Genomic DNA, 24,456 nt, shown 5'->3' with positions numbered 1-24,456 from the left:
TACTTTCCAGCTGCATTAGGTTTTCCTGTGGGTTCAGTTTGATTCATGTGAAACGGTCTGCAGGTGTTACACCTGCTTTGCAAGTCCTGCCCAGAGGGACATGGGCATGGGGCACACAGTGCATTTTTTTTCGATTGATGGTATTTTCCAGACTTACCCATTGTGTGTTCGCTCACAAGGATGGGGTGTGTATGGGACTGCGCAGTTGTTATTCATGAAAACAAAGGAAGCCGTTGACTGGTTTTAAGTTGCAAAGCCAACTGTGTACACAACGTCACCTCTACAGTTCAAATGTAACCGTTTATCCCACTAAAGCACCGGCATCGTTTGCCTTCACATCTCTCCTCAGAGTAAAGGTAAATATGCCAATAGTGTGGAAAACGCACCTCCGTGTTCAAGCACTATGCAAACAAGAGGAACAGGCTCCAGCAGAGCTCAGGATACAAAGGGATGGTTCTCCGATGCTGATACTAGGGGTGGCCTCTGGAGGAGGGGGCACAGAGTGCATGTGAGGGCTCATGGAAAGGCATAGCAGGGGAAGCAGCAGACCCCAGCATTGGACGGAAAGCTGTCTTATCCTTCTTCCCACCTTCGCAGCACTTGTTTTTATAACAGTAATGAGGGTGACATGGGGGCAGCAGGTGTGGGTGGCTATGTCATGAGAGTGGCACGGGATGGTGACATAAATAATATTCCTTTTTAGGTCTCGCCTGAGCTAGCGCATGCGCTGCTCTGGCGAGACATTTAATGAGGGCTTTTTGAAGTGCTACCAAAGCGGCCACCAGCTTGCAGTCATGCGCACAAGCGCGCGCCATGCTCTGCCTCTAACTGCTGTGCGCGCATCCCTCGCGTGCTTTGCACAGAGCGCATCATCGCGATCATTTTCGCTTTCACCGCGATCGCGATCACTTTCGCTTTCACGGCCGCGCGGCATTACTATTACGGCCGCACGGCCAATGCTTGTTTACCCTCGGCATCCGACTTCCTTCCTCCCGCCTTTTTTTTCGGACATTCGTACTGGAAGTAGGTGTTGAATTTGATTCGAACTCTGAACAATTACTTTGGGTTGTGAAGGATTTATGTTGGCACTGAACATCTATTTCTGGCTGTTGGCATCGTTCCTGGCACTCAGCTCACTTGGATGGGTAAGGTTCTTCATAACAATACAGACAACATGCAAAATAGAAAGTGCTGTGAACCAAATGAAATAACGAAACTCACTACAGTTTATGCGTGGACGTATTTGGAATCAGTGAAGCTTACGTAAAGCTGAGTTAGGATGTCTTGCATTTCCAGTCTGTCGCCGGCCACATCCATGCATCACTAAAAGTCTCAAAAGCAATACATATGTGTTTCCTTAATGTAAGGCAAGTAATGAGACAACAGGCAGCTGCGGCAAGAGATTGCTGTGTGTCCGGATATAAAACTTGCATAGACCTGTAATGTTTGTTGCTAGTTCCGGGAGCTCGGTGTAAACATTTTAAGATTACACGACTGCTCAGTAAACCTTGGTTCTACATTAAACAGCCGGAGGGGTACAATTTGTCACTGCATACATTGCCGCTGAGTCAGAGCCTAAAAGCGCGTGCGCGGTAGCTTGCTCCGCGGTTCTGACACCTGTCTGAGTGGAAGGGGCGAAGGTCACCTACTTCACTGCTCTTAGCAGCTCGAGTTCCAAGGAAATGAGAAAGGTGTTGAGACAATAAACACAATACAAATTCTACCAATGTCCTTCCGCTCGTGTCCATTCGGTTTATCTGTGCCAGACAGATCTCAGCTGGGGACAGTGGAGTCTGGCGCACATATGCTTTCATCTACAAGCTGGTTTCTGTCAGCAACATTCCTTCCAGTCCACACTTCCGGTCTCTTTACCTCATTCTCGCACATTACCTTTCATCGCTGCTGTCTGTCTCCCTTTGTCACTGTCTTCTTGCCTTGCTACTTCTTTTCTCTCTTTTTGTCCTTTCTCTCTTTTCGACCCTCTGTAGGAATTGTTTTATATACTTATTATGCTTGAAATTGAAAAATAGAAGTGCAGGTACTCTGTACCAGAGTGCCTGCTTGTTTCTGAGAAGTGCCGGTACTCTCCAATTGAAAGTATTACATTTCTTTCGAGAAGTGCCAGTGCGCGCACTCTAAAAAAAAAAAAAAGCATTGGCATAGCCAATAGGTCTCGCTTTTGGACCTTATAAGTGTTTAGCCATGCAACAGTTGATGTTGTTGCACCAAGGATATTGTGCTGCATAACTAAATACTTATAAGGTCACAAAAGCGAGACCTATTGGCTAGGCCAATGCTTGTTGCAGATTCTGGCTCCCCTGCGTGAGAGGAGGAGAGTCGGGCTCAGTCTCCTTCCACCTCCGGAGCAGGGAGTCAGCCTCTCCCAGCCACTGCCCAGGCAGCGGAGGGAATCTCGGCCAAGCGCTAGACAGCTGAGGATGTCAGAGCTGTTTGGCGGAACAACACAAAAAGGGGGCCATCTTACGTGTGAGTCTCACTGAGTTATAGACATGCTGCAGCTGTGTGAGCCATACAGTTCATCAACACACACAAAGGCGTGCAACACGAATACCTCCACTTTTGCAAAACAGAGTTAGAAACACTTGATATACATGTTTTAAACTGTGTACGACTGCAATGTGAACACTTTCCCTAGGCTAAAATCGTGCACAAAAATAAATTGCTCAAAACAAAATTTTCAAGTTGTCAAAGTTTTTACACCGTATTTACAGATATTTTAAAAATATTTTTGAAAGGCACCAATAAAGAATATTTGCATTTGTTTTGCAAACGGTATATGACATTTTCAAATTTTTTGAGTTTTTGCTCACTGTTCCAACTTTGGTCACTCCATTTGAAGCAACCACAAAATTTGTCCGAGAATACATGTCGTGCAACTCCTAAATGGCACTAGCCTAGAAAGTAGCACATTTACAGACAAATGTACAAACATACGCTGGATGTAGGTGTGCAACACACAGTATTAAAATACATTGTTCATTGCAAAGCCAACTGTGTACACAGCATCACCTTTACAATCTCCCCTGGTGCCGCGCTCTACTAATTGAAGTTAAACAAAAAAAAGCAGCGATCTCGGAGCGACGGGCAAGCAGTGTTGTGGGAGGGGTGAGGGGGTTTGGAGAGATGGCACAGGGAGATTAAGTGTGAAGCGCTATTTCATATTAAAAGTAAAAAGAAGCAGACCTCTTCGCGAAAAAGAGAGGAATTGGCATAAAAGCAAGGTGAGCTGTAGAAAACAGGTTTTATTTCTGTTATGGCTCAGAGTTGTTATTCTGTAGGGAGAAGATGTGGCATAGCAGTCAGAGCTGCCGACTCAAGAGCTGGGGATCTGTGTTCAAGCGTCGGCTCAACATCCTGTGATCTGTGATTCTTGGAAAAATCACTTAATCTCTAATGTGCCCACGCTCTAATTTAAATTAAATTAAAAAAGCAGCTATCTTGGAGGGGTGGGCAAGCAGTGTCATGAGAGGGGTGAGGGGGTGGAGAGAGACGGCACGTGGAGATTAAGTATGAAGCTGTATTTTAAAAAACAAGCCGATCTCAGAGGGATGGGGGGGACAGAAAAGCAGTGTGGTGGGAGGGGTAGGGCATGAGGGGGTCGTGGGCATGTCAATGAAGCTGCCAGAAGCCAAGTAAACAAAAACTTAATGAGCAGCGGCAGGCCAACAAAAAGTAAAGAGTGCTCTCAAAGCTCTCTAAATAACCCTGACGAGTAAGAGCACATGTAACAGGGGCAGTCCTCATGGGAGGATACAAAAGTCCAAAAGGAGGGACTACTAAGTGTATCCACCGAACAAAAGCCGGCATGTGTTTAGTTTCCAAACCGTTCCCTTAATCCGTATGTGGACTATAAGCGTGGGATAAGAGGCCATCCGTATAATGCTGTTTGAGTTCAAAGGGTGTGGGTTGTCATTTCTGCTACCCCTGTTATTTTGGTGAACTGACATCCATGTATTGTGACTGGCCCTAGAAGATATGGAGGACAAAGTGTTTGCCAACAAAATCTAAAAGAGCATGTTTGTGCTCTTCCCTCGATGGACCAGTGGCCACCATCACCTGTGTCGTATTGGTGCACAAAGCTAAAGAGCCCTCTTAGTGCTATGAGCAGGGCCACTGGAATATTGCAGCACAGGATGGCCAAATTATGTGCCAAGTTTGAATAAATTTTGCAGCAAGAAAAGGAAAAATATGTCACATAATGCAGTACATTTTGTGATAGTATTAACCCATTGTTTTGTCGTTTTTACACATTAACACTATCTGGGAAAATGTTTCACATAATTATTACCAGTCTATCACCCAAATACTGTAATACGCAACAGCAAAGTGACCAGTCAACCTTTGCAATGGGCCTCTCACTGCTTGGCAAGAAGTGTTGCCATGTTTTTAGCAACTTTTAATTCGTTTGACCTAGAAGTTTTTTTTAAATCAGCAGATTATGCAACAGATGATGGATTAAGTGGCAGATCCACAATTATGTGGAAAATAGCGCAGTCACAAAATTTCATAATTCCAGTGGTCCTGGCTGTAAGTATCATGCGCTGCGCTGGAAGATCCTTCTCTCACATTGCAGCTAAGACCTGGAACTAGCTACCGGCAGACATCAGATGCGCCCCCTCCCTGAACACCTTCAGGAAGACTCTCAAGACCTGGCTCTTCGGCTAAACAGACCTGCAGACCCCCCATCCCCCCAGTGCGTTGAGACCCTCAAGGGTGAGTAGCGCGCTTAAAATTCACTTCACCCGCCCCCCTGATTGAAGAAAAGAAATGGTGGGGGGGGCCTGCAACAGTTCCATATGCCTCACTACACATAGAATTGTTTTCACCACTATTTGAATAACTTTTAATTAGGCCTCATTTTGAGCAGTGGTCAAAGTGGGCAGGATCTGAGGGGCATGATGTGCCCATACTTTTTTTAAATTTAAGAAAAACAGTACCTCGACTTTTTGTGAAAAAACAACCGTCTTAGGACGGTTAATTCCCAGAGTTGAAATTCTTCAGCTGAAAGGACGACAATACAACTCCTGTGCTGTGAAACAGAGGGAGGGGCAAACAACTAAGCTAGCCTTCTTGCCAGGGTGCCTGCAAGAAATATAAATGTGCGCAACTGGTTAATCTGCAAATGTAAAAGGTGCCTGGAAACCGGTATTGGCGTTACTTGATAGAACCACGTGAAGCTTTCTGGTGACACAGATGTAATCTTTTGGAGTGGTATGGAAAGAGAGATACCAGCTGAGCTGTGAATTCTGTGCTTTTAAAGGACAGTTATCAAAATAATTTACTCTACATACCGTCTGAGCATTATGAAAATCCATATTTTGAATGGACTTTATCTTAAATCTTTTTTTACATTTTGTAGTAGCTCTTCTACTATGTATAATGCACGTTTACAATGATGACTTACATATTCACAGTGCTTTTGGTCACAGGCTGAGTCCTTGTAGCACTTAAAATATACGAGTCACTATTCTCCACTGCATCAACCCGGACTCAATTCTCTGGCTCTCTGGTTACAGACACAGACCTCTGCAATGCATTAACTGATAGAAGTTTCATAATGTACAATACTGCATTTCACACTGATAAAACTTAACTTGCATGTATTTTTCATTTAAGCTGTGCTATTTTATATGTAGTTACCTGAAGGTGAAAAAACAAAATGGTTTTTTTAGCCACGCCTTTGACCCTTCCTCCACGCTCACTCACTCCACCCCATTGCGCGCAGCATCACTGTTCCCATACTTTTTATTAATACACTTCGACTGCTGATCTCGAGTAGTAGTACTTACCTCAAAAAACATGTACGCTGATAGGCCAACCAGGGCAAAGTTATAGGTGATGAGCACACTGGTCAACTTGAGAGGCTCCCGCTTCTGCATCATGCGTGGGCCCAAGACCACCACCAGGAGGTAGAGTGAGAAGATGAGTGCCACAGGTACGGGAGAGTACACCAACAGCCATGGGTCCGTCCGCTTGTCTGGAATGGGAAAAACAAGCACACGTAAAAAATGTGAAGGCCCTAAGCCATCTCTATTAATGTATACACTCTGGGCAATAGCTGGGGCGCCTTTTAACTCTCGCCCACTATTCTGGATATTATAGGACATATTGATGCAGTTACTATGGCCAAGGAGGCACAGAGGTTCTCAGGATTGAAGTGACCCAGTACTCCGCCCTACACCCTCCCCTCCGCCAGACATCCACAAATGACTTAGTGTTAGAAATTGGGTTTCTGGTTGGCAGAGGTATGCACCCTGTCGGGTAAGTGAGGTACACACCTGTGCTCACCCTCTGGTAGCTTCGCGCAGAGCAGTCAGGCTAATCTAAAAAGGCAATGTGCAAAGTATTTGTGTACAGACACACAGTAACAAAATGAAAACACCACAACAAAACTCCACACCAGTTTAGAAAAATAGATTATTATATTCTGAACAAAACAAGACTAAAATTACAAACATCCAATAAGTACAAGTCAATATATGACATTTTAAAGGATAAGTGATTTATAGTGCTTAAAAGCAAGTAGCACTTTGGGGTCACTGAAGGTCGCACTGGACCGGGACAAATTCAGGAATTCAGGCCACCTGACGGAGTGCAGGCCTGTTATAGGACCCACTCAAGGTCCGCTGAGCAGAGTACCTTAATGCTTGAGATAGAACGAAATGCAGTAGCAGCGAGGTGTCGGGCCCGTGGACCAAACGCTTAGACCGGTACGCAAGGACGACGCGCTGGATTAATCCAGTCTGGAGACGATGTGTTGATCATCTCCACGCGCTGCCGGCGGTGCATTGATCCCTGAAGCGGTGATTCCGGAGGTGCTGCGGCATGCAGAGCGTAGTACACCCGGTCCAGGCCTTGCAGCAGCGATGATGCATCAATCCTGAATGTCGCGGCTGGCCATACGTCGGTGTACAATTGGGGCAGAGATGTCGAAGCATTGGTTCTGGTAGATGCAGCACTTTAATCTCACATCCAAAGGCCCTGGACTGGATTGGCACCACTTGGCAGAGCAGGTTTTACAGAAAATAAAGTCGAGCTCCTGGGATGAAGTTGAAAGGTGAAGTCTTTGATATTTCTGAGACTTCAGCAACAGGAGGCAAGTCAACAAGCCCTTGGATACACTTAAGACCATAGGCTGTTGAGAGCAGGGCCAGTCCATCTCATTTTCAGGCAAGAAGCAGAAGGCAGCAGGCCAACACAGCAAAGCAGGTACCAAGGTGGCAGTTCCTCCTACAGCACAGCAATCAGCAGGCCAACATAGCAAAGCTGTTAGCAAAGTGGCCGTGCCTCCTACACCACCACAGCTCTTCTTCCTGGCAGAACGTCCTTCGTTCCAGTAATGTTCGGAGTATATGGTGTCAGAGGTACAGTACTTATATCCATTTTAACCACTGAGGTAGAGAGACTTCAAAGAAAGGTATTTGTAGTGCACAAGACCCTGCCCTGACTCCAGACTCACTATGGGGTTTGCAACCCTTTGTGTGGGGACAGCTCTTCCAGGTAGAAGTGTCAGATCCTTTCCCTCATCTTGCTCAGGCAGACCCATCAACATGCAGCTGACCACTCAGGCACACCTACCCTTCCTCTCTCTATGGCTGTCTATAAGGAATGTAGGAAGCCAGCTGTCACCCATCCCAGGCATGTATTCCAGAGACAGACAGAAGGCCCCAAATAATTTAAGTAAGAAAATGCCAACTTTCTAAAAGTGGCATTTTCAGACCTGCAATCTAAAAACCAACTTTACCAAAAGATGTGTTTTTAAATTGCGATTCCAAAGACACCAAAATGTTTTTTCTATCTTTTCCTAATTGGAAGCTACACTTATAAAATGTTACAAGTCAACTCCTCTGTTATCCTATGGGAGAGATAGGCCTTGCAGTAGTGAAACATTAATTTAAGAGTATTTCACTACCAGGAAATGTAAAACTTAAAAGTACATGTCCTAACTTTTAGTTACACAGCACCCTGCCAATGGGCTGTCCAGGGCCTACTCAAAGGGTGACTTATGAGTAAAAAAATAAAAGGAAGGTTTGGGCCCGACATGTTTAAAGGGCTACTTATGTGGGTGGCACAATCAGTGCTGCAAGCCCACCAGTAGCATTTGATTTATAGGCCCTGGCCACAAGTTGTGCACTGCACTACGGACTTCTAGATAAACTAAATATGCCAATCAGGGATAAAAAAAATTGTTATCGCATTTTAGATACAGAGCACATGCACTTTAGCACTGGTCAGCAGTGAAAACATGCAAAGAGTTATACAATAAGCAAAAACGAAGTTCAGCAAAACAGGATGTCAGAACAGTGGCATAGCCAGGGGGGGGGGGGGCGGCCACGCGGCACTGGTGGCCTGTTGTGGCGGCCTTTATAATTTATTTGGGGACCCCCACTGTCTGACACTTTACAGTAGTGTCAGTCAGTGTCCCCAGTCCCCAAATCAATTATAAAGGCCGCCGCAACGGGCCACAGTGCCGCGTGCGCTGCCCCGTTTGAAGTGCAAGCAAGGTCATCTGCTTGCAACTGCTGCCTGCAGCGCATGCACTCTGCATGCACCACCACGTAGCATAGTGGTGGTGGTGTCATGTGCGCGCAACCGGGTCACCAAGGTCAGAGAGGAAAGACTCCAATGAGCTCTCTCAGCTCAGGTATCCTCCACCAGACGAGCTCTCCCCTTCGTAGGCGTACATGTGTGCAGCAGTGCGTGCGCAGGAAATCGAAGTCGAACGGAGGCGCGCAAGGGTCTGTATTAGTGGTACATACAGCCTACAGGCTTTGACTTTTATTTCTGTGATATTTGTGTATATATATATTTATATATATATATATATATACCCACAACGAAAAACTGTAAGATGTTGAAGCAGCTGAAATCGAGGGCACTCACCTAGTAACCTTGCCAACTGATCGTACAGTAATACAATTGTGTAACTGTGCAGCTGAACACTTCCCGCCCTCATAATGCTTGTTTCTAGTCACTCTTCTACGTTTGTGGTGACACTCACCATGTTATCATTGCCTTTGCCATAGTTTCCCAAAATGACAGTTTAATGTAGCATATGGGTGAAATATGGTATGATAAAGTCACTTGCTCGATGTTGTTGCAGATATCAAAGCACAGCGACATCAATTTCCTTACAGTTCGTTGTAGGCGCTGTGACAGCATGTGAGAGCCAGGCCTGGCTGTCATTGCTGTAAACATGGCTCAAGATTGGAAACATGTGTCTCCCGGAACTGTGAGAGAGCTGTATAAATGTACAGTATGGTTACCTATCCACGCTTCCCACCACTCTATTGCAAAAGGGAACACAGGCATGTAAGAGGGGGCAGGTAGATGCCTTTCAACTCTTAGATCAGTGTTTCCCAAACTGGGGTCCGAGGACCCCCAGGGGTCCGTGGCACATTCCCAGGGGGTCCGCAGGTAGCAGTTTTAAAAGCACTGCAAAGTTCCTTGTAAAATTAGCAGTTTTCGAGCAACTATAAAAGTGTCAAGAAAATGCCAGTGATTAATGTACCTGCTGGAGAGATGATTTTTGTCTAGTGGCAGCTTTGACTTATCTAATGTGACACATAGGGTTAATATACCTACTGCAAAGAACGTGTACCATGCATTTTAAAAAACAGTATTTTATATGCATAGGTCAGTGGGCTACTGATTTTGTCACAGAGATTCTTTTGTCACTGTGCAATTCATAAGGGACAATCGTAATCTAGCACAGTGTCCTATAAACTGTCAAAGAGCTGCTTACAAACATCACGGTACAAGTTAGTAACTTATGTTTATTCCCAGTCTATCATTATCCTGATGCTGCTATGTTCCCACTTCCTGCACATGAACAATTTTGTAATGCCTTTTTGTCACTTCTATGTGTGCTGCCTAATACAGCACACATGGAAGTTACAAAACGTCATTTTTATTAAAGATTGTTGATGTGCAGGAAGGGTCACCACCCTGAACATAAACAATCAAAGTTGTTTTGCTTTTTCCGTTGGTAAAAGCAAAAACGAGGAGAAATAAGGCATTTCTCCTCATTTTGCCAAGTTAAGACCAGGTTTTTCATGGTCTTAATTCTGGTGCTGTCTCTTATTTAAGCTGACCTTGTAAATAGAGGGCAGCGTCAAAATCAATGGGTGTTGGAGTGAAACACCCACTGCAATTCCCACTGCCCACCTTTTTCACGCTAAGCATTGCGTGAAAGGGGTCTTTATATACAAGGCAGCGTTAAGCCACAATAAGTGGCTTAACGCTGCCTTGTAAATAAGGCAAAGCCCCTATTGCCACAGGAACATCGCAAAAAGTGACGTTCCCAAAGCGATAGGGACTTGTAAATATGCCCCTAAAATCCTTAGTAATTTGAGTATTTGTTTTGTGTGCACACGTTTGTTTATTTTTTACGAATTACTGTTTTAATGTTTGAAATTTAAATCCTACAAATTGCTTGGGGGTCCCCGGCTACCAGTGGTGACTCAATGGGGGTCCTTAGGAGTCAAAAGTTTGGGAACCACTGTCTTAGATCAAAGGGTTCAGGGCAGGAATGTTGCTGCTACATCGCAGTTTTAAAAGCAGCCGCATTCCAGCTCGAGGCATTCCTTCTCTGCGCCACTGCGATGCGTCATGGGCGCGCTTGCCTGTTTAAAAAAAACACAACCTCGACCACTAATAACATGGGACATGCTGCCACTCAGAGCCCATGCGTGCCTATGGACTGTGCTGCCTGTTTTTATGACTGTACTGCCTGCGTTGAGAAATACCCACTTTTGCTTCAAAATTTCCGTTTGGCGCAAATATTTTCTTGTCTCTTTATTCAGTGATTTTTCGACTGGCTAGACTAGAGTGTGTCAGTGTAGCACTAATTTGGCGAATCTGACAGACAAACTAGGTATCACGCGCAGCTCTCCTGTCAGGTTCCGAGAAATTTACTGCAACCCCAGGGGCCGATGTGTCACAATAACTTTACTAAACTCTAGTAAAAGATTATATCAAGGAGACAAGGCTAAATGGTGCTCGTCGTGCCAACGTATCATGTCTTATAAATGACAGGAGGATAAGAAACAGTTTAAAAAGGAAACGCAAAAGAGCGAGGCCTGCGCACGCCAACAATTGTGCAAGGAGGAATCCAGACTGCTTAACACCCAGCCTTAGCACAAAGGCCAGCAATTTACGAATAAACATAGAATTGTCAGAGACTGTATCTAGCTCTGAAAACTATAAAGGGCCTACCATAGCAGGCTTCTTTTTTTGGCCACTCTGGTGAGACACTAAAAACACACACAACATGCGCCCTTTCTTTAAAAATGCAAAATGAGTAAACTATCTGGTTACCACATTATCAGGACAATACCTGCCTTAATAATGTCCAGAGGGCTTGTGACACATTTATATGGGAGGGGGTCTAGAATTTCCTTGAGTCAGAGAAGTAATAACCAAGAGAAACAGGATTGGGAACACCCAGTGGTGCTCGAACAATTTTCAGAGTGGCGTCGCTGCCATCAATGCTTCATCACTGAACTCACAATGTTGCACATATATCATTAAGGCATGGTGTGTTCGCGCACTGTCATTTATAGACAGCACAATCTCCATTGAAGGGGTCACTTAACTTGCAAAGACACATACAGTTTTACAGATAAAACCAATACAGCGCACAAACGATGTGTGGAAATCGGGTGTCAATCAATCAAACAAACAGGATTTGCATAGCGCTACTTATCACCTGTGAGGGTATCTAGGCGGTGGGGGTGGTGCTGCCGATGAAGGACGTTAATCGAATAACCATGTTTAAGCCCTTCCTGAAATCCTGCAGGGTGGCAGTATGTGTGTTCTCCTATGTACTGCTGGTCATTCAACTGTGTAGCCTTGGACCATGTCATGTATGTGCATGTAACTTGCATGATTGAGGTAACTATTAGCAGCAATACTATGTGTCTCTCGTCCTTTTTCCCCCGCACCCCTCCCCCTTCACCCTCCCCCGGGTGGCAATCTGAGGAATAGCCCCGGGTGCCACAAGCTCTAGCTACGCCTCTGGGTCAGAAAGCAAAAGGTTAGGGGAAACCACGTCAAGGATGCCACGTCTAACACATAGTCTGAGACCACCTTTTGGAGTCCAGGGCCGTATTTTATTATACACACAAAACATTATTCACATTAAAATATCAATAAACACCACATAACATTTTGCACAGTAACCATATTTTCTATTTACATGTTTGTTACAAAAGGAGCCTGTTCTTCACAGAGCCCCTATTATATTGGAGTTTCTTAACCATAACTACTTTGTTCCTGTGCAACCGAAAGAGAAAAACAGTTCCTGAGTGAGATCATGACTGGCTCCGTGACCCATCCTTTCCCTTTCCATCCCCACGCCACAGGGCAGGGGTCCATATGGCAGATCCCACCTTCCCGCTCCCCCTCCGGGAGCTCTTGTGCAGGAAGAAAAATACATATTCACAACAAACATTAGCAATGCAATAGGTCTCACAGTTACACTTGTTAAAGCTATTGGCATTGTAAATGACAATGCCTTTTATTTATGTTTTTAAAACAAAAACAAATATAAAAGGCACTGTTATTTGCAATGTCAATAGCTCAAAGTCATGTAAATGCGAGATCTATTGCATTGCAAATGCTTGTTCTTTTTAGTTACCAATCGGAGTTGGGGAAAAAAGCTTGAAAGCGCTCTTTTATCTTTAAAGAGGGTGGCAGGGAAGTTACAAGGGGCTGGGTGGGTGAAACAACATGGGGACCCCCTTGTGAGGTGATCAGGGCAGCAGTGCACGTGAAAAACACCTGCCCGTAAGGTGCTCTAGGCTGCAGTGCACGTGAAGAATCCGACAGCCAAGACGACCTTCACGCCTCAAGCCGGGGGCCGCTGTACCAGACAAAACAGAATAGTCAGAGCCTTGTTGACTCGTGCATTCCACTTAAATTCAATATTAGATGTTAAAAATCTTGTTTGTTTATACCACCAGAGGGAAAGATCATGAAAAATGGGATTATTAAAAAATGAATTTATGAATAAATAGCTTTATATGTAGAGCACAACCCTGTATATTAAATTGCCACAAGCTTAATATGTAAAAAAGATAAGTGCCAGGACCCTCATCAAGAGGCCTCTTCTGCTTGCACCATCCATTGCCGCTGTCAGCCCTGCTAATTACAGTAACAATACAATTACAAACCATCACACTCCTACAAGAGTGACAATTCAGACAATTCCAAGCCCCAGAGCTTAAGAATGGCTTTGACGACAGGTATTAATAATTTTTAATACAAATAAAATTCATAAATTAATAAATCAACTGTTGTTGTGCTTCTCTTTAAATTAGATAAACAGCGCCACCATGTTTCAGAATGTCATAAGTACTGGTGTTGACAATTAAGTGCCAGTGCTGAGCGCCGGAAATCATCAGTTCAAATTAAGCACTTGAGTGTACATCGAATTCAGAATAGAGAATTGGTCCCTTCGACTCAACCGGTCACACAGAATGCAGTCCCTAATTGAATGCCACAGTGAGTTAATATCCAACAATTAGATTAGAACAGTATGGTTAGCAGCGCTCTGGGCAGGCCGATGTAGTCTAGAGCAGTGTCAACATGGTTCATGTAGCATGGGGCTTCCTGTCATTGACAGCTGCATCAGAGGATTTTAGGGATGTCCCCATGAAATGCTGACTGCTCTTGTGGCCCCTTGGGCGACTCTTGCAAACTACCATACCACTTGCATGCCACACTACCACAGCTAAAATCGTGCAGATGTTGGTCATAAAAACATCACTGTACATCATGGACACGAAAAATGAATTAAACCTTCTCAGGGCATGAAGTCCAAGAAAACGGTGTGAACAGTTACCCACTGTATTGCTATCTACTCAGTAGCGGTGCGTCTATTAGGGCGTTGGGGCGTAGCCCCCCCGCCCGCATCTTTGAACTTAAGTAAACTGAATCAGTTTACTTAAGTTCAAAGAAGCAGAGGGAGAACTGACAATCATGTCAGTCAGCATGACGTCGGACTGCCGGTGGGCGGTCCGGCGTCATGTTGACTGACATGATCGTCAGACGGACCAGGCAGGGGCAACAGGCAGCAGAAGCGTGCATGATTGGGGAAGGTGAGCGAATTTTCGCTCCGTGCCCAGTCATGCGCACTAGTGTGTGCTCTGGCTGGCGCATGCCCATTAGGAGACCGAGGGTTGAGCAAAGGCTCAAACCTCGGTCTCCTAATGGGCAGGCGGGCGAGCAGTAACCGTGCCCTAAGCCAATCCTGGATTGGCTGGGAGCCTGCGAGGGGCTGTACCGCTGTAGGCGCCAACGAACGGACCAGATGCGGCGCGGACGTGCTCAGGACCTCAGCAGGTAGGGTAAAGATTTTTTAAAATGTATTTTAACACTCTCCCCACCCCTGCGCGACATCCCTCCCCCCCCTTCTCCCCCGCGAGCCACGACTGTGATTGGAGCAGTGATAGCGGACATTGTGTAAAGCGTTGCACCGCTGTTTTCACAGTCCATTTCTTTATAATGAACAGTTTAAATCTTCAAAAACGCTAAAAGAAATGGCTGCCACGAAGAGCTGGTAAAAACCGGGGGCACGTAGGACATGAAGTAATAAATGTGTTTTTTCTTTTTATATGTACTCTGATCGTTTTCCACACCGTCCAAAAAAGAAAAAAATATAATTAAAAAAGGCCGCCTTCATGCAGTCAGAGGCCACTGTTCACGCAGCCCCCCATTGAGGAAAACTGTGAATTTCAGGACACAGCTTTTCGGCATCCAGTGCAGGAACGTATTTTTATGTTTGCTATTTAAATAATGTATTTGGCAATGCCACGTATATAAAAAAGCTTCATTTTCAATATATTTTTCTTAAAAGTCTTAAGTATCATCAGTGTATGCGACGATTTGTACTTTGCAAAGGAGGGGGTGGGTATTGCTAGGATTGTTTTGGGTTGTGACTAAAGGGTGATAGTTGAAGCTGTTTAAAGGCATTTTTTTTATATTTATATGAAATTGTTAAAAGCCCATGTTTACGACAATTAATGAAAGGTTTTGGGTGCAAATGGACCGCATAATGTGCTTCACGTCATGTGCCAAAGACTTAGTCTTATCTTTAGTTTTATGAGATCGGGATATCTGCACGCTGTCATACCGTCAGAGGGAGATGAATACCATTCCTGCATGAGCACGCCTGAAATCTCACCACAATGTGCCCATGCGGATTAGCGTGTGAACCGAGTACTAGTTATCGTTGGCATCGCTGAGATTCATAAATGTTTGAGTACATGATATTCTCCCGTAACCGTTAAACGCTTTCCACTGAGCAATGTGGTGATTTGCAGATCGCGTATTCCTGCATTCCTGACCCAGTTTCCGGCCTTACTTCATACGTGGACATCATAGGCAGCCTGTCAGACATTTACGCTGACGTTGTTTGTGTTCTGCTTTTTCGAATAATTATGCCATGTGTTGTAATAGAGGATTAATTGGATTAAAAAAAATCGTATAGCAGGAGCACCAAAACAATGCAAAGGGAGCAAATGAGAGTGACTCTTGTTCTCTGTTTCTGGGCATTTTATATTTGTATGGCAAATTCCATTCTCGCAACAGTCTTGGTCCCGAGAACACATTTAGCGCCGGAAAATAGATAAAAAAATTAAAAAAAAGCAAGTTATGCATACAAGTCGGTTAAAGCACCTGTTGTACAGATCTACCATCAATGCACTGATTTTAATGCCTGCATGTCGGTCTCAGCCTTTCATCCCGAAATTGTAAATGTAGTAGGTCAATCGAGTAATACTAGCACGAACTCCTGATATTTACAGTGCTCCATAAATACAATCTTTTATCTTACATGTTTACTTGATCTTGCATTCCCCAAGAGTTAGCTATTTTATAATGTTGTTGTTTTATCTGTATTTTTTTCTGTGCATACTTTGAGGCTTGAGCCATGCCAGGTGTTTATGAGGGGCTTTGACTGAGCACGCAGGCGCTAAGGCTAAAGCCAAACAAAGTGCCTGTCAGTGGGTTGGCCTCTCTGACTGCAGAGCACACAGAACAATATTTGTGTATTCCATTTGCAACTGAAATTCTGTGGAAATGTGTGTGAAGGGGGTACACTGATGTCAAAATATTTGCAAGGCAAAAGTAAGAGAAATTAAAGTGCTTATATTTGAGGGAGTGCAGTGCATGTTGGGGGCGGTGAAGTGACAGAGATGTGAGGAAGGGCATTCGGGGAAGAGTGAAAAGAGGATGCTGAAGAGGAAAGAGAGGGTTGTTGAAGATGTGCAGATGGACAAGATATACAGAGAAAAAGAGGATATATGTCTAACATAAAGCACACATAATTGAAGGCCAAAACTACATCCACAGGCCTCAATGCTATTTAATTCACAGACTCACTATTTCAGAATTTCAGAATTTAAACATTTTCAATGTTAATTGTTTATAAGAAATCATTGTTGTTACTCATTTATCTTAAACAGCTAACACCCAGTGACAAAGCCAATCATACTGACAGGCTTTAGGCATATGTCAGTTGCTCTGCCATTTATCCGGATAATATTACATCTCAGCGAGAAACCAAAGAACCCCGCCCCCCCCCCCCCCCCACGAACCCCTCTTATTGCCGTCGGACTCGTTCGCTGCGCTCGCTCGCATGTGTTCATTCATTCTGCATACGCCTCACCAGTTTCAAATTCCACCAGCCGCCCCTGTATCTACTTATCTCATCTACAGTGTACATGGACAAGTAGTGTGCTAATTTAATATATACCTGCTGCTACGTGCACTTCCTGTTTTGGAAGATTGAGGAGCTCAAGCATGGGATTTTAATGATTTGCCCAAGATACACAATTTGTTGAAGTGAGAAAGTCCGTGGAACTCTAAGTTCCTGATCACAAAACTTCCTTATAAATAAAGAATGATGACAACAGCATCTACGTATTGAACTGCTGGGCATGTTTGCTGCAGAACCAATTAATTTCTTTTCCATACCATTTAAAATGTTCATGGTTTACGGTTTGAATTTGGCTGCCAATTTAAAAGGCAAAGAAACCAGACGTGGATTGGTAAAGGGTTACAGGGTGCTCTGAGAGACGGATCTAGCAGAGGAGCATCTGGCAGTTTGACATCTCTGAACTACTCCACTGCAAGGAACTGATGAATTCCCATGCTCTGTATGAGTCAATGCTCAAAGGTGAGGGACCCTATTTATAGAAAAAAATATGAACCAGACACTGATCAGTAACAAGCGCTAATAAATCAAGCGCGCGGTGGGAGCGTGTAAAGGCTCCTATCACTACAAAGGAGACGCCAGAGAGGAGACGCCATGCGTGTGCACATCACCTGTCCAGGCGCGCACATGGTTTGTCTCCCTTCGTGAATGAAAGCCATAACAATAGAGTCTCGCCAACCGAAGCAGCTGCGCTGCATTCGCTAGGCGAGACCTAAAAACCTAAATGAAACACCTTAAACCTGGAATTAATTTTGAAAAGACAAGCTATAGGCACAAAACAATGGCACTAGAATTTTCAACGCCCTTCCCGGGGGTATTTTGACTTGTAAGGTTATAACAGTGGCAAAAACATCCCAGTTTAAATTAATATTAGCACTGGGTATCAGATATTTGTTTGCGCCAGATTATAACTTCAGTACAAGTATCTTTTATGGTTTTTATTAACCGGTTAAAGATTATTTTGACCGACTGATTTCAGAACAAAGGTTTGGAAAATAGTGTGAACACGTGGTCTCTGGCAGCTTTTTTTGTATGCTGTTGCACCTTGCATGACGTTTCTTATAGACAGTTACTACCAAATGTAAACTGGGAATTACTGCCTGAGTAAATGCAATTTAAAAACATAGTTTCGAGCACAAACTAAATTCATACATATCTCACCAAGCCGGTATCACTGAAATCATCCCCCTTGTCTAGGAAGTACAGTCTGGCTGCATGCAGAGCACCCCTACTAAAGGGTAAACTTCTGGGTCTTTTTACAAGGATAACCTGCTCCAAAATTAAGCACCCCATAGCAAAATACCTTGAAGGAACAAGCATTGGCAAAGCCAATAGTTCTCGCTTTTGGTAAGTAATGGCCTTGCTAATGGTTTTTAGCTATGCTGCACGCTGCATAGCTACGTTCCCCCCCGCCCCCCCAAAAAAAGGTATTGATGTGCAACACATGCGTGCGTCAACAAAATGATGCAGGATTTTTTTCTTTTCTATTTAGATACTGATCCGAGTTGGATAGGTAACTAAAAAAAATAAGTGCAAAATAGTTTTCGATTTTTAAAAAGGTGGTCAGGGAGGTGCGGAAGCTACTGGGGGGGTTGAAACAACATTGGGGAGGCCATTAGTGGGGGGGAATCAGCACGGAGGTTGGGGAAAGCAACATGCAAGGCAGAGAAGGAAGAAAGCAATAGCAGGAGAGGAGAGGTCGCGGGTGTTGGAAGCAACAGGGTGAGTGCAACTTGGAAGGGACAAGGAGAAGCACACATGTGACAGAGAGCAACAAGAAGTGCATGTGGAGAAAAAAGATGAGGGAGGCAGCTGAAAAGCACATGCACTCTCATAGAGTGCTTTTCACAAAATAAAAAGTAGTGCTCGAAAAGCAATGGTGAAAGCAGGGATGCCAAGCCGATCAAAAGACAGGTAAGGAGTCAATGTTCCATGGGACGCAGAAACACAAGATTATCAGGCAGGGACACGAATAAAAAGCAGTTAAATGAGAGTGACAGGAAAGCCAACAAATGGTAAGCAATGAGCGTCCTCCAAGCCTCTCAATGTTCTAGAAAGCCACAATATGTCTCCCATCAGACAGCGCATATTCCATTCTAGTACGTTCGACCTAAACCGGGAATGGAAACAAAAACAGTGGGTAACAGGAAACGACCAGTGAGAAAAAAGAAGAAGGAAGGGAAAACATATCGCAAGAGGTAAACCGTAAGGGTTTCCACTAGACGGCTCACTCCTACACAACCTACAGCTCAGAAGCACCATGCTTTGGGGAATCAGCCAGTGCGTCAGACCCTTGAGGAAGAGTCCTATAAGCAGGACAAGGCCTCATAAAACAGTGGAAGCTCCAGAGCTCAAGGATAGGCACCGGCTCCATATGCCGCTTCCATGCACTCAGTTTCAGACTTGCGCGTCTAAATTAACCTTTTGTCAGGCACACATATTAGAACAGCAAATACGCAGAATGTGATGCAGTTCACTTGATCTCCTGGTGTTTTCATCCTTTTTCTAACCTCTCAGTAGTGTATTACCATCTTTAAATTCCTCTGGTTATTCAGCACAGAAACTAGACATTAGCGTCCACAACCTGGCTTGGGAAATCAGATAGCAGCTATTTGTTAAAAACAGAGTTTACTCCCCAACTTTGAATTTTGACATTTCATTCAACCTCAGTCTCCAAGGTGGATGAAGTTGCTGCCTCCTCTTTGAAGCCTCCACCCATGGTATCTATGAAAACCTATATACCTTGAAAAGCCATGAAGCGCCACCTGCTCACTTCCTGCTTTCTTCTCCAGCGCTGGGCCTCCGTCAGCTGTACCATCACATATGTCATATCGTATCTGCATCTGACAAGTCAATCACTTTGGAGACAGCCCAGTGAGGGTGACTGTTGTGCATAAAAAGTGGAATGCATGCTCTATGAACTTCTATGGGAATAGATATGCAAGCCTAGAGAAGCTGCTTCTATGAGATACGCGGGCAAGATGATGGCTCTTCGTAAATAAATGGTCCTCTGTCAGGGAAATATATTGTCAAAGAAAATGCAGGCATTCCAGGCATAGTGTTCTCCTCTTACCTCCATTCTTCAGGGCCCAGCTGTAAAAATCCTGCATCTTCTGCCAAGTAGAAGTCATCTTCCTTACTGTGGCTCAATGACACCTTGGTGTTGAAAAAGCAGATATTTAACATAAGCATGTGATTGTGTTATTGAAAAATGGTTTATACTCTATATTGAATGAGGTAAATGAGACCAAACATCACGAGGGCATTAAGGTAAGCACGGACTCTTTCTAACACCCTGGTTCCTGAATATTGCATTGATAGCATGAGGGGCAAATGTGCTGCTGTGAACCCTATATATGCTTTCTGTAGCACATGTGCATCAAATATTTAGGGGTCATCTGTATTAAAATGCGTTGCAGGCTCTACAAGAGTTTTGGCTACAATAAAGCTGAAATTACAGAGTGAGTATAGATACATTTTTCATTCATGGGTCTTTAGTTTAAATCATGAGTGCCAGTCCAGGAAAGGATAGTATATTCTGGTCCCAACAAGTATCAAAACAAGGCGACACGACCAATCATGGTACCTGTGCAAGGAGGAGAGTGGGTGGTGGTGGTTTTTGAGTGCTGCCAGCCTGCCCCCTGCAGCTCCAAGTGAGAAAAGGACCAGGGCTCTGCTTCAGCATTCGGGGTGCACTGTCGAGGTTACCCACAATGAATACATCATCTGTAAACAAGAAAAATATATTGAGGAAGACAACATCACAAGACATGTCACATCTGAGGATACCCCAGTGCAGATATCCTGTCACTTCAATCAAAGCAACTTATGATAAAACACCATCAAAAAGAGTCAAATTAAGGCAGAGTCCACATCAATCTTCTTCCTGATTCAACCATTTCCTCACTCTGCCGACAAATGCATGAATATCTTTGAATATGAAGAAAAAAATCAGACATCATACTGATACATGTCCAAACACACCACCCACCCACTTGCCAACCAAAGCACCACGAAACAGTATTTTCTTTGGTCGCCTACAAACCATTCTTGGTCAGAAATGAGAACATCTCTTAAAACCACAACAAAAGTAGGCAATATCCTCCCCATAACCATTGTAGGAAACCTCTCCACTGAAGCACTGCACCTACAACTAAATATAGGCAATACACCCCTCAGTCAAGGCCTCTGCCTCCTGACACACCCATTAATTATAACAGCTTTAGTTACTCCTGAAAGATGCAAACTTGTATCCGGGAGAACTTACCAAGTTCAGCGCCATCAATCACCATCCTTTTCTCATGAATTCAAAAATGAGAACAGACACTTATCACCAAAACACATCACTTGGCAACGGGCAATCACAATATGCTTCCACTGACAGCAATGTGACATATGTAGCAGGAAAAGCCATGCACTTATAGCTATGTAGTGAAATACATGTACGTATGTGTCCGGTATTTGTAAAGCTCAAACTAATCACCCCTAGGGGTCTCAAGGTGCTGGGGGCCATTGGGAGGATCAAGTGAGCTATTGCCTAGAGAGTCACAGGGTGCTGAGCTGAGCTGCTGCTGTCACCGGGGATCGAGACGAGAGCCCCGTGCTCCGGAGTGAGCCGCTCTGGCCACTGCACCACACCTCTACCTCGATAACACTACACTCAAATGTCTAACGTGCATCTGGACTCCAGAACACGTAACGTTACCAGTGGCCGCTTACAGATCTATCAAGAAGACCCTTGACCCTGTCTCCAGGCAGGCAGGTCGCTCCCCACGCCGCGCAGCTTCACCTGACTGTGCCCGTGTCCTGAGCCCAGCTGCCACTGCTGACTGTGTTCGAGGCCCGCCTCCACCCGTAGGCTACCACCTGCGCCTCATCCCTGGTGGCCAGTGGTAGGCCTTCGGTTTTGCTTGCTTGCTTTGTTTTTTGGCTGTATTTGTTATTGTTTTTATTGTATCCGTTTTTCGCCTCCTTCATTCCCCTGTTCTGCTGTGCCCTTTTTCACTTCTGTACCCTTCGCCGTTCCCGCTTTCCTGTCGCTGCGTCCCCTGCCGCCCCGCCCCCCGCTCCCATTCGTCCGCTCCCTCCCTCCTCCCAGCTGCTCCTCCCTCCCACCTCGCCTTCTTATGGCGGCCGCTGCGCGGTGAAGAGAGCGACCCTTGACCCTGTCTCCAGGCAGACAGGTCGTTTCCCACGCCGCGCAGCTCCACCTGTTCTGAGCCCAGCTGCCACTGCTGACTGTGTTCGAGGCCCGCCTCCACCCGTAGGCTACCACCTGCGCCTCATCCCTGGTGGCCAGTGGTAGGCCTTCGGTTTTGCTTGCTTGCTTTGTTTTTGGCTGTATTTGTTATTGTTTTTATTGTATCCGTTTTTCGCCTCCTTCATTCCCCTGTTCTGCTGTGCCCTTTTTCACTTCTGTACCCTTCGCCGTTCCTGCTTTCCCGCCGCTGCGACCCCTGTGGCCCCGCCCCCCCGCTCCCATTCGTCCGCTCCCTTCCTCCTCTCCTTATGGCGATCGCTGCGCGGCTGCGCCGCTGCCGCGCCTAAGGGAAGCCTGTCCGAGCCCGTTCGCGCCTAGACCACGCCCAGCACCAAAACCCCTGGCCCCCGCAAACGCCACGACGCCCACCTCCACTATGACTCCAGCTCCCTCCACGCACTCAAACGCACTCAACGCTGGACAATCACGCACCTGCTGCCTGGCCGCCCCAAAGCGCACCCAAGGAACCTTCTCCTGCCTGAACTGCAGCTTCACTAGCACCCTACCCGCCAACCCACCGACCAGGAAAGAACCCAACCACCTCAGATGCATCCTCCGCAATACCCGCTCCGCACACAAACACGCTGTTGAAATCTGGGACCTTCTTGACTCAACCTCCCCAGACATCACCTTCCTGACCTCCTCCTCGGCACCCGACATCGCCATAGCCATCCCGGATGGCTACAAGATCTCCCGCAGGGACCGCACCAATAGAGTAGGAAGATGAATCGCCATCGTCCACAGGAACACTCTCAGAGTCTCGACCAACACCGACGACACCCTCAGCACCGCCGAACACCTGCACTTGCTGATCCACACCGACCCAAACACCACCCTCAGAGGAACCCTTGTCTACAGACCCCCCCCCGGACCCCGACCACAGTTCAGCGACTCCGTTATCGACTTCGTCAGCACACACGCCCTAGCCTCCACGGACTACATCCTCCTCGGGGACCTGAACTTCCACATCGAGAACAACGACGACACCAACTTCACCACCCTGATCGACAACCTCCCTAACCTCTGACTGGCTCCCCGTCAACAAGAGGATAACCTTCAAGCTCCTCACCCACGCACACAAGGCACTCCACAACACCGGACCAGCATACCTCAACAGACGACTCCACTTCTACACCCCCACCCGCCAGCTACGCTCCACCAACCTCGCCCTCGCCAGAGTCCCCCGCATACGAAGAGCGACCTCTGGTGGCAGATCGTTCTCTCACCTCGCCGCCAAGACCTGGAATACCCTCCCCACCCACCTACGGCAGACCCAAGACCTACTCACCTTCAGTAGACTCCTCAAGACCTGGCTTTTCGAGCAGTAGCAGCACCCCCCCGCGCCTTGAGACCCTGACGTGTAAGTAGCGCGCTTTATAAATACTATGATTGATTGATTGATTGATTGAAGAAGACAAGGGAAATACACACTTCTTGCCTAAGACAGGGCCACCAATCGGCAAACACATTCAAGGGGAGCCCTTGATGATACACTGGTACACCAATACAACCATCATCTAAACCACAAACCCAAATCCCAGCCACAGTGCACCTCTTGTCTAAGACAGGGCCACCAATCGGCAAAGCTATCCATGGGGAGGCCGCATGATACACTGCCACTCCGATCCAACCATCATCTAAACCACAAACCCAGCCACAGAGCAACTGCACTAAACATCTCCACTTCTAAGCATGAACGGTCTTTGCATATGGGAATTGATGCATCTTCTGCACTGTACCCTGCAGTCCTAGCTTTGTGTCCTTATTACTACAGATAAGAGCATTCAAGTGATCTGGCGCGGAAACTATACCTCTGTGTGCTCAACTTTGGTATGTCTCCAGCAAACACTCACACTCGGAAGTTATAAGCGGCCTGCATGTCAAACCTGTACCCTCTGAAAAGGTATGGGGCCGCTGCACTTGCCCATCTGCATCATGCATGTAGCCCTTGGTAACCCACAATCTGGGGACGGTCTGTGGATCTAGTGCTGGTATTGTAAAAGGGACTGCACACCCTGACTTTGGGATGGTTCAAGAACACTGGACTCTCAATCAGTTAGTCCTGTAGCAATATATGAGGAAAGTAAGTGGAGGTTCGCTCTGCGTAAGCGAGGGACAGGATTACTCCTTCCTATCCATGACTGGCTCAAGAACCTGGATGCCCTAAACTGCTCCCTCGCTATAACCGACTCGGTTAAGTCACTAGGCATTACCTTGGACAAGAACTTATCGATGAAGGACCACATCAAATATTCTACAAAATGTGCACTGTACTCTTTAAAACACCTGAAGAAAATGAAACATTTCATTCCCCAAGACTCTTTCAAGATTGTTGTTCAACCCCTACTCTTACCCAAACTGGACTACGGTAACACTATCCTTACAAGGACGCCAAAAGCTCACCTAGCCCCTCTAAGGTCAGTCCTTAACATGGCTGCTCGACTCATAACGGGCG

General features: G+C 45.7%; 1 protein-coding gene across 4 annotated transcripts in view; it reads right to left on the bottom strand.

The window, feature by feature from the left end:
• LOC146811612 (very long chain fatty acid elongase 4-like) overlaps nt 1–24,456 on the bottom strand; it is a 148,850-nt gene that overhangs the window by 83,898 nt on the left and 40,496 nt on the right. For all 4 annotated transcript variants that reach the window (XM_085618584.1, XM_085618585.1, XM_085618582.1 and 1 more), the window contains exons 2-4: nt 20,328–20,467; nt 19,815–19,897; nt 5,811–5,998 (exon numbers count right to left, since the gene is read on the bottom strand). In XM_085618584.1, coding sequence (XP_085474710.1) covers nt 5,811–5,998; nt 19,815–19,872 — 246 coding nt within the window. In that variant the 5' untranslated portion in view covers nt 19,873–19,897; nt 20,328–20,467. The remainder of the gene's footprint in view (nt 1–5,810; nt 5,999–19,814; nt 19,898–20,327; nt 20,468–24,456) is intronic.

The sequence above is a fragment of the Triturus cristatus genome, chromosome 7 (assembly GCF_964204655.1).
Source record: "Triturus cristatus chromosome 7, aTriCri1.1, whole genome shotgun sequence".
Classification (NCBI taxonomy): domain Eukaryota; kingdom Metazoa; phylum Chordata; class Amphibia; order Caudata; family Salamandridae; genus Triturus; species Triturus cristatus.
This window is presented reverse-complemented; position numbering and strand designations above follow the sequence as displayed.